The sequence below is a fragment of the Cryptotermes secundus genome, unplaced genomic scaffold (genome assembly GCF_002891405.2).
Source record: "Cryptotermes secundus unplaced genomic scaffold, Csec_1.0 scaffold568, whole genome shotgun sequence".
NCBI lineage: Eukaryota > Metazoa > Arthropoda > Insecta > Blattodea > Kalotermitidae > Cryptotermes > Cryptotermes secundus.
Window position 1 is genome coordinate 1,940,025 of NW_019725423.1, and position 11,450 is coordinate 1,951,474.

Genomic DNA, 11,450 nt, shown 5'->3' on the forward strand with positions numbered 1-11,450 from the left:
TTCTGTTTTGTAATACAAGATGTTCTATTTATTTCTATTTTCTCGTATGAATTATTTCACTCTAATCCCTTCTGCCTTCCACAGTGAATTGTGTTTGTATCCAGAAATCAACACGAGAGAAGTATTATCAGAACTCATCTACAGAGCACCTTGGGTTTTCATCTAGATTCGAACGGAATACATTCCCAGCACGGACTGCAGTGTCTCGTCTGGTGAAGTCACAAATATCCATGAGAAACTTCTCATCACTTTCCAGTAGATTGATGATAACGGACTGTTAAAGATTTTAAAGAGGGAATTGTGGCCTGGTCGAGGTACTATCCAGGCATTTGCCTGCGGAAGGCCGCGGAGAACCTCTATTAGGTGTTACGATAACCGGTGTCCCGGCCGACATTTTAACCTGGCATCTACCAAATATAATTTCACAGAGGTACAGCTAGACCAACCAACTCGATCCTTATGGAGTTAATCATCATCATCATCATCATCATCATCATACTCTTATGTGGGAAGAAAGTTTACTATCACTAGACTCTTCGAATATCGAATTTAAATATATAATTTTAGAAAAATTTAAGTGTGAGGGTCTCTGACCCAACATAAATATTAATAATTAAATAATTTTCCGTTATCTGCGTACAAATATTCATTATTTGAAACATTCTGAAATATATTGTAACGGAAGGAGCTAGCAACGCTGTCGGGAGTTGCTTACTGCTGAGTACCAACGGCGGCATCCCGTGTTACGTCACCGCTGGGGAATGAAGGGGTGTCCTCCATAGCGCAACACGTCACAACATGAATCCCACAAGATACACCTATTCGCTTAAGAGCTTTATTCACTCTTTATTATGCATTTATACAGTGTTGCATTTCATAACGGATTCCAGTTCAGCCGTTTCGTTCCGAGATGGAATTATCGAATCGTTCAGGTGGTATCAATTTGAACAGACTGTCAACTTTGGAGAATTGTTGGTGGACCACCATTATCCCTTATAAGCGGGGTGAAGTAAACCGGAAATTTTTAGTATTTAAGTCATTACCGGCAGATATAATGTGTACTCTTTCGTGGATCTGTGCTCCTTGAAATTGTTGTGTACAATTTAAGGCGAACTCGCGCTAATATCATGTTTTGCCGCACACAAAAAAGGAAGTTTGGACACCAGACTTGTCCTACGCCTCTCTGTAGGAAATTTTTCTTTATGAAAGAAATTCCAGTACACGTTGACTCAAGGTCAAGCAGAGTGGTCTTGAAGAAGGCGATAGCCCTCAGCTGCTCAAGAAATTGCCCACTTTTATACAACCCGAATATGCATTACTGTGTTCACATGAGCCAAACACTTGATCCTCTCTTGAGCAAGAATTACTCTTTCCATATTCTCACACGCTTTCCCTTAGGATATACTTCAATATTATTCTCTCTTCTATGTCTAGATCTCCGAAGCTGTTTCTTCCCATTATTTTTCTAGACAAAGGCTGTATCATCCATTTCTCAGCTCAACTGCCTTTTCCTTACGACTCCGACGTCCAAATGCCTTCTAAAGTAAAAGCCTAAAAAGGCAAAGAAGTTTGGATTAACTCTCTTCAGTTAAATTCGAGGAAAAAGTGTTATTGGAAAATCAGGTACAGATACTTATGGTCCTTAAGTAGAATTTTTCTAAATGCTAATTAAAATATAAAAATCATCTCTAGTGAAACGTGAAAAGGTCTTGAAGACCGAAATTTGGTTCTTGGGTGGGAAGTACCAACTCAAAGAGACTATCACAAATATATCAAATGAATATATATATTAAATAACAAATACAAATACAACCTAAGTATCTGGAGGTAATAAGCCTCCGACAATGACAATCGTACCGACCAGAAAAGGTGAATTGACTGCCCAGTTCAGCGTCCCACAACGGAATGGATCACTAGCGTTGGACCTCAGCCGACGGGAACCAGGAAGTGGAACATTTGAAGGGGGAAGTAGTAAGAAAGGGGGTGGGGGGACGCCCTCTGACGTGACGTATACCTGGCGTTACAATTATGACCCCAAATTAACATTGGCGACTATAGCAGTACAACACATTTATAGTTGAGAAAGCTCTTTCTATGGAGTATTTGACGAAATTCACAGTCTGCACAGCGAAGGTACCTTGAACATAGACAAATGTATGTAACCATGTAATTAATCATTTCAATTTTCAAGACCCGTCTCAGGGTGACATATTCTTAATGTTTACTTTTGTTTCATTTGAGAAATGGAAGATTTTAACAAATTCACTGGACAGTACATACGCCCTTGTGCTGGGTGCACGCATGAGAATATTTAGTCCCTTTTTGTTCTACTATTTCAGTTTGTTTTATTTGCTTATCTACTTACCAACTCCTCTCTGGTCGCCATTTCGTTTCATCTTTGTGGGATTAAAGTAGTGTACTTACTCGTATACTGACATAGTTCTTAAACGCTGCCGGCAGTACCCATTGGTGGCTCTCATATATTGCCACGTGTATGAGTGTGACTACAGACGGGTTTGGGTTGTTGGTCGAATTAATTGAACTCTTTAACATACAACTCATGACTACATTTTACATTTTACTATTAAAGACACGCTAGTGTCCACAATCACGTATTCACTGCCGTTACCTCGTAGTGGTTTCCAACGGCGGACGTTTCCTTTCCTCTGTGATTTCCCGAACTGTCCCCAGCTTCAGCTAACACTTTCTAACAGCAGCCGCTCATAACGACTGAGCCCCAGCAGTCCTCTAACTCATACTAATTCACGAACTAACTCAACAAAGCCAAAGTTACGTCGGCCAGTCTGTCTTGGTGTCAAACCGCAACTGGGGCCCAAGACCAGATTTTTGTTATTGTCAGACAGATGAGGGTTTCTTCATGTGGGGCGCCCTCTCAGACGAGAGGTAGGGTCCGTCGTTTACAATTGCTGCTGGCACTCGCCAGCGCAGACATATTTACAGCAGTCAAAATCAATAGTACGTATTATTTATATTTACAATTTTACTCCTACTTGTCGGCATTGTTAAGAGTCTGGTTACTTGTGGACACCTAATATTTACAGTTTTAAATATAACTCTAGAATATATGTATGTAAAATATACACAAGGCTTGGCATAGCGTATCATGCCGTAACTCATGTAGCTCATGACATAACGGCTGCCTAGTCATTTGAAAGGGCGTTTGCTTCCCCTCCAACAAGTTTAAGCTTTTGTGTTTTTTTATGTCGGGCACGGATATCTGTATGCGTTTATTCTGCGTTTGTGCTGACCTGTGTGCGCAAATGGTGGCCTTGCGACGGGCTGATCCCCCGTCCAAGGAGTCCTACCTATTGTGTAAAAGATCAAGGAACTGAATAGCGACCAAGGTCCAACAAAAGGGCTGTAGAGCCATAGATAGATAGATAGACAGACAGAGCGATAGATAGATAGATAGATAGATAGATAGACAGACAGACAGATCGATAGATAGATAATATTCGAATTTGCATTCATATGTATGCATAAAGGTCATTATTATTCTTCAAAACTGCTATTTGTTTAGACACTTCCATATTTATTAATTAATGGTAGAGTTTCAATTGATTTTAAGCGTTATTTAATAGCAGTGCTGAAACTGAAACTCTTTTAGGTCTCCTTGTACAATTTAAACCAGAACTAATCCTAAGTTCAGAAGCTCGGAACATTGTCATCTTCTTAGTTTATAACAGGAAACGAACTCAGAAAAATTTGTATTCACATTTACAGTAACCCATCTTATATAATTTCCAATATTTATTAGTCATCAAAGTAGAAATATTTTCTCAGTCAGCAGTTCATATTTCAATGTCAGACAAATTAATTGGTTAAGAAATTACAAAATACCCCGGGTATGACACCGAATATTGTTAATTTTGCTCATAATTCGAAGGTTTGTACAGCTGCCATTTTCTGACTCGTTAAAATTTATTTCAGATTGCGGTTTAACAATAATAAGTTAGTATGCCATTTTGTTTTTTTGGACAGGAGAGAATAGGTTAATGTGCCAAATGTTTATATGGGCACAGCAGTCCAGAACAAATGACGCCGTGTAAACTCTCTTTCTGTTTAAAATCAACTTGGATGCTAGTAGAATGACTGAAAAAAAAATCTTATTTTTTTAATTAAATACTTGTATATAGACTCTTTGTACTTAAATTACAGTGACATATTGCGTAAAACTGATAAGGTTGGCAGTCATGACAGGGAATTTGTAAGGAAATTCTGTAACAAACTGTTTTCTTTGCAATTGTATGCTCCACTTCTTTAACAAAGAGTAAAACCAAAGAGTAAAAAAGAGTAACCTGTAAACGAGAGTCTTCTCTATCTTTATCAGTTTTTTGATCAAGAACCATACCAAGTGACGCCTAAAAGATTGGTTAGGAATTAATTTTCTCAGTTGAGCTTAGGTTTTGAATAGAACTCTCCAGATAATTGAATGTTACTGTCTGAAAGACATGGCCCATTCCACGGAGAAGTGTCTCCATTTGTCTGTCTCTAATGGAGAGGACGGTGGCTGTACGTCATTACTGTCAACATTAAGCAGTTCCCCTTCCCTCTTCACCCCTACATCCCTCGGATTACCACTCACCAACGTGAGTTCTAGTGAAGAAGAGGACGCAGTAGAATTCAGGCAAATTCTCGGGTTCCGCGGCCATGTCTACGAATGTTCAGAGCGTGTTCTTATTTTCATGTGTAAATAAAATGTTCTGAATCAGACGAAATTTTGAAAATGACATGAATACTACGCAATATGCCTACGCGTCACTGAATGTATGTTGTGTTTTGTAACTTACAAATATTTATAAGGTTCATGAAGTGAATTTAAACTGAAAGCAGATTCCCACGTTACGTAGGACTTCAAGACAGACTAACTCTATTAACTCCTTGACATCATACACATTGATACGGTAATGGCGAAAACACCACATAAAGGTAAGGAATTATTTTAATTAGGTTGTCTATTTGTTCTGTTTTGTTGGTTATGATACCACAATTATTTATTTAGCGGCATAAAGAATGTTCCGTCTGTACTTACCCGCGTGTACAATGGGCTACTCATTTCGACAAATTACCGTGACAGCCAAAAACAAGTGGTCAATCCAAGTCTTTGATCATAGAAATCCGTTTACTGTACACTCAGTTCGAAACGCTATTTTCATGCTTGTATACTTCCATAGGCTTGGTAGTTTTGTAGCATCTTTTCGCATTCCTTGTACAAATTGTTTGTAGGGCAACGTCATAACTGGAAGATCCTGGCTACGTTACACGAAGAATTGAATAAAGAAATTATGATAACCTCATAAGCCACGGTAATGATATTAAATTTTATTCCTCTGAAATCATTGCACAAACCCTACTTATAGTCACCTAGATTTGTCAAACAGATATGAGACTTAATGCAATGTATTTTTCTCCATTCCTTATGGCTGTTTTACCGTGACATGATGAGACCTCTCACTACACACTTCATCGAAACATGGTTTATGCTCCTTCAATTATTAATAATCTGAGACTCCCTTGGCTGAAATTTTTATATTCTCTCTAATAGTTTTCCAAGCTATATTAATATCCATCTCAGCTTTAAGTTTTCCAGATCTGAGAACATATTTTAGATTTCAACAAGATACTGCTCGTTGGCTTCTGCCTCGTTAAATTTCTCGAGAGTGTGCCTGTCCATATCTGCTCTGTGCGGAATTTGTTTACTCAGTATTAGTCTCCCAAACTTTCTGCAACACCAGGTAGTGGCCAGTAACACAACTGCTGCCCTGAACGATCGGACATCAAATACACTTGAGTGCCGTCTCCTATCTATTAAAATATAATCAAATTGTCTTCCCATCAGGAGTAAGTAAATTTATGTGTGTTACGATGTGGGAACGTTGTAATTTTAATAGTAAGATTTTTCGATGTGGCAAAGTTTACTACTGTAACTCCATTAATATTACTCTTAGTATTATGTATGATATTCTAACACTAACAGACTCTCCCCTCTTAAATGCTGATATGATTCTCTTAAATACGAAAAAAAAATCTTTGTCTCATTGATGATTCTCATTCCCATTTCCACATAAAAATGTATATTCGGCTGCTGGTTCCGTGCCACCCCTCTTCTATCTGACCTGCTGTACTTCCATTAAATCTAACTTGTATTTTGACATTTCTTTTGTAACTGTCATGAGCGAAACTGCTGTATATAGACTCCCCACATTCAATGTGCCAAATTTCACGGCCATATCAAAAAGTCCGTCCAGTCCGAGGTCCTTTATGACATTTAGCCAAAAACTTGTTTTTTTACAGAGAGGAGTTAATAATCACACGCCCAACCCCAAAATCTGGAGGACCACCCTTTCTCGGCTGTCCGACTGCGTATTCAATAAGTTCGCAGCTATCCTCCACATCTGGAGGCCGTCTTATCCATCCGCAACCTGAGAACGTCTATATGCAGTGATGACAGGGGACCCCTTAACATGCTCTTGCTTAGGTTATTGTGTTAAAAATCTGACTCGTAAGAAGGGTATACTTAAATTTTAATCTGCAGATCTTCAGCAATTTCCTGTGGCACCCCCATAACTGCGCATGCAGTACATGGAATTTTCCATTCTTCAAACCTTAAAAATCTGAGACATGAACGTGCTACTTCGTCCTTCCTTCATCAAAGAAAAATTCGGCCATGTGGCCACCATTCTTTGTCGGTCCAAGGTTGTTTCTCCAGTCAGTTTTTCACATTCTCTTTTTGTGTATTGTAATTTTCAACCGAGTTGAATATGAAAGCATGTTAACGTCCACAGAACTGTACAAAGCTAAGCCTGTGCCCTAGGGTCCAACTGACCCAAAGTATTACAATAAACACACGAAATACGAAGCTTGAGAAAAAATGACGAAGGCTTCTGGAATAATCTGACAGATTATTTCGAATTTTTTGAAAATGTATGCAGGCTGATGTATGAATTGCGCATTGCCAAAAACCGCAGTATAGCTGTGTCTCTTTCTTCAACGGGAATATCTCTGTGTTCCGTATTACTTAGCAATTTCCATACCAATTAAATTAATCAGGAATTCAAAATCTGCGGGTGTGACAAGAGTAAAACCTTTGTATTTCCTACTAACTTCTTGGAATTTCAAGTCTACTAAGAAACGGGCACCACTACACAGAGTTCTGCTTCTACACAACTGCGTTTGCCTTCAACGTCTTTCCTTTCGTTTATTTTTGGAAGCCCTGTTACCTTACGGCACCATACGCATGTGCGTAACCGGCTTCAACTGAGTACTTTTTACCGTGATTGCTGCTAAGCTGAGGACACGCCAATTTAGACTGGGGCCACACGAACCCACAAAATGCGTCAGTTGTAACGAACGTCGTGACGTCCGTTGTAGAAATAAACAAGAGAGGCGAATGCTACGCTTTCTTCTGGCTCCATTGCAGACAAAACACTACGCACGGCATTCTGCAACTGTGTGGTGTCCTCAGCAACGTCCGTCATAAAGTACGTTCGTTACAATGGACGCATTTTATGCGATCGTGTGGCCCCAGCCTTATGTGTAGTGGGCGCTCCTTTGCTTATCATGGGAGTGCAGAAATCTTTTCTTTTATATAGAGCTTTCGCATTATAACCCCCCCCCGTTTCGCTTGCGGACTAAAATCACAGGTTTTTTCGCATTTTAAACGTATTAGTTAATAGAAGAGTACTTCGCAGTAATATCTTTTCATATTTCAGTAAGTAAGTCTGGCAGAATAATTTCTGAAAATGTAGCCAGATTGTAATGGCGGTAGAAAATATGAATAAGTACGCCGAAACATTAGTGACAAGGGACATACACGCTAAAAGCCAACAAAGACTATAATGATCTCTGGAACATAAAGGTTAAAACTTCTGGCTCAACACGTAATAATTACTGGAAAATAAAACGTTTAAAAGTTGCTCGTCATTGTTATATAACCGATATTGTTTATTTCCAGATTTGTACGTAATTATAAACTTACGGTTTGTAATTTAGATGCGGTCAGAAAAGAAATTTTGAGAACGGTTCATTTGTCTTCCATAGAAAAGAGCTGATCTCCGAATTCAATATTACAGGTTTACCATTAATTATTGTTAACGTTTAAACTTGCTTTAGTTTGCTTCATTTAATGGGCCACTTTACTTGAGAGTGTAATTCGAATTTTAGCCTATAACTTTGTATCCAGACAGGCTCTAGGGCCCACCCAGCCTCTTATCCAGTGAGTACCAGGGGCTCTCCCCCCCCCCNCAGCCGGGGCGTGAAGCTGACCGCTCACCTACATCAAGCGCTTAGGTCACAATAATGGTGCAGCTATATCTTCATTACCCCATACGTAGTCATGGCATAGTGCTTAATTTACTCGTATTAAGCAGAAGGAAAACTTTCCCTTTTTACCCGTATCTTTCAGTGATTTGAAAGATCAATTAATCCTACACGATTATTTTCATGTAGGAGTTACATTGTTCTTAATTTATTGTCAGGTCCACAGTACTTACAGACCTTGATACGTGTGGGGATAAACGGAATAAAATGTCTTGAATAAAAATTATAGGAACCGACAATGTGAATTACAGAGTTTCCTTAGAAATTTCTTGAGTAACTGGTCGATCATTTGCTACGAACCCTCCGTGCCAGGGGTTAGGTTTCTAATTGTTTTGGGATAAAAATGTTTTAATTAAGACAATGTCTGAATCAAAATACGGCATTAATCACCTTGCATCTTCTTCTTTCTTCATTCGCGCTGGAGCCCTCATTTGAGCCAAGGCCTACCTCCATAAAACTCACCTTGCATCTTACATTTCTTAATACTGGGTTAGAAATTGTCTTTGCTCCAATACGCTTCACAAAGAATTTACTCTCTCTCTCTCACTCTACACACATACATATGACACACAGACATTTTTTCACGGTTGACATTGTGCTTCGTTTGAAAGAAAACACAACTGTAACCTTACGTGCACAAAATATGTTACAAATGCGAAATTTCATGTTTAACATACCTACACAACAAAAGGCAGTAACGAAAACTAAATAACTCATTTGTTCAACTAGTCTTTGCTTTTGGTTTTGTTTTATGTTCATTCGTAATACTGAAACACACGGAGAACAATTTCTTGACGATAAAGTAGAGTACTGCCAAGACTGCAACGACGGCCAGAAACAGCACAGCTATGACATCTAGTAGCAAGTACTGATACCAAGCTAGGTCGAGGGCAGCAGAGCGCATATGTGGCGCTCCGTTATGTCTGATTACATACTCCGTCCAAAAGATGGCAGTGTCCATCGGCGAGAGAGGTCGGTCTTTGAACGCCTGCTGAACACGTGCCGCATTTTCTTTGTAACTGTACGAACAACAGAAAAGTACAAATCAGAGTGTGCGTTACATAAATAGCAAAACTATAAACCTATCTGCACCGATTGCATCATACAATTCAGACAGGACAGTACAGTTTACTTCAGACCGACAATTCAATACGGACTTGTATTCCAGAGGTTGAAGGTTCACATGTCGGCTATCCTGAGGTTTTTCATGGTCTTCCTCAGACTCTCCAGTCGAATACCGGGATATTACCTTCTTTCTCGTCTTTACATACTCAACATTCATAATCACGTTCCTATCATAATTGATGCTGCATACTCGTATATTGCACGAATTGTAAGTGTTGTAAAATAACTCAAAATCTATTTATGTATGTATTATTTTTAACGACATCAGTGGTCAGATTACCTGTAGCGTAGAATAATAGCTTGAATATTAATGAGCTGAAACCGATGTGAATGGAATGGTCATACGCTAGTTTGACGTATTATCACACCATTTGCGCGGACGTAGTGAGGAAATGAACGAAACGTCTCGGAATAGCAAATATCCCGACAGAGATTCGAAGCCAGTATTTCCCCAGTACAAGTCAGAAGTGTCAAAAGTCTGAGCCAGTTTGCCAAGTTATATGAGATAAAAATAAAAATAACTAGTTTAATATTCAATTAACACCGGTATAAATAATATAAGAGTGATCTAAGGCATGTACTGTCTTCGCTCGCTTGGAAACCGGGATCGTGGGTTCGAATCCCACTCAGGGCATGGATGTTTAGTTTGTGTGTGTGCGTTTTTCTGTGTTTGTGTACAGGTAGAGGCCTTGCGAAGAGCTGATCACGCGCCCAAGGAGTCCTACCGAATGTGTAAGATCTAGAAAAACCGAAGTGAACGGAGAAGTTCATGGAGGTAGGCCTAGGCGCACTGGGGCTGCAGTGCCAAGGAAAAAAAATAAATATACGTAATGTAAGCCTATACATGATGTAACTGACGGCTACGGACGAATTTTGGGTACTTGTTCCACATACCAAAACAAGAAAATTGTCCATATCAGCATGTGTCCGGAAACAGTGAATGACCAACCTTTCACAACTCTTTCAAAAATAAAATGTCTCCAATATTCGAAATATGGCGCCTTTTTCATGTTTCAGACAATATGGCATCGATAGGCCGCGCCATAGCTCAAACGGTTAGTGGCTGGCTTCCCACCGCGGTGGCCCGGGTTCGATCCTGGGTCTGGTCAAATGGGATTTGTGGTGGACAAAATGGCGCTGGGGCGGGTTTTCTCCGAGTACTTCGGCTTCCCCTGCCAATCTTCATTCCAGCAAATTCTCCATCAACATAATCACCAGGGGCAGGCTACAATAGGACAATCAGTGGCCGTGTCGAGTGGAACCAGTTGGACTGCAACCCCCACTATGCGAATTTAAAAAAGAATTAAAAAATTTAAAAAAAAAATATGGCATCGATGGTAATGTGGTAACTCATATGACGAATTACACAGGACGTGAAAGAAAGCGGAAGTGACCTAATTTGAGGTAACATCACAAAACCCTCAAGATGACCTCGTTCTGACTAAGATTCTTATCGGGCATCTCCCGTAAACAAGTTAGAAAACTTTACCCTTTGAGCTTATTTTCTTTGTCATATGCGATTCGGTATTCGAAGTTCTTTCTTTTGTTCGCATTTTCTGATTGAATTTTTGCATGTTTCTCATTCTACTCATTTGTGCTACATGTCCCACCCATGTTATCCTCATTGATTTCACAACAAAATAACATTTAACGAAAATTACAAATTAGGACAGTCCTAATTCGGCAGTATTTTCACCCCCTCTTATGAACACATTCTGTTAGGTCCAAAACAGCTTTGGTATTCACCAAACCATTCGCTATCGGGGGTCCTTGCTGCACCAGGAAAACTGACCACATATCTGTCTGGTACGGAGCTACTGACTGTAAGATGTTTGCCTTGTAGGTATAGTTAGTTAGTTAGTTAGTTAGTTAGTTAGTTAGTTAGTTAGTTAGTTAGTTAGTTAGTTATTGGAGAGGGTGGGTTTCCCCATGCACTGAGACCTGTATTGGTCCATTGTGCTTCCCTCTATGATTTCTACCAGTCT

At 39.5% G+C, this 11,450-nt stretch overlaps 1 protein-coding gene and 1 long non-coding RNA gene across 3 annotated transcripts in view; one reads left to right on the top strand and one right to left on the bottom strand.

Moving 5' to 3' along the window:
* The first annotated feature begins 3,885 nt into the window (after positions 1-3,885).
* LOC111863371 overlaps positions 3,886-11,450 on the top strand; it is a 71,533-nt gene continuing 63,968 nt past the window's right edge. The window contains exon 1 of the long non-coding RNA XR_002842587.2: positions 3,886-4,950. This is a non-coding gene — a long non-coding RNA (uncharacterized LOC111863371). The remainder of the gene's footprint in view (positions 4,951-11,450) is intronic.
* LOC111863368 (UDP-glucuronosyltransferase 2B7) overlaps positions 8,853-11,450 on the bottom strand; it is a 23,244-nt gene continuing 20,646 nt past the window's right edge. For both annotated transcript variants that reach the window (XM_023849628.2, XM_023849629.1), the window contains exon 5: positions 8,853-9,359. In XM_023849628.2, coding sequence (XP_023705396.1) covers positions 9,062-9,359 — 298 coding nt within the window. In that variant the 3' untranslated portion in view covers positions 8,853-9,061. The remainder of the gene's footprint in view (positions 9,360-11,450) is intronic.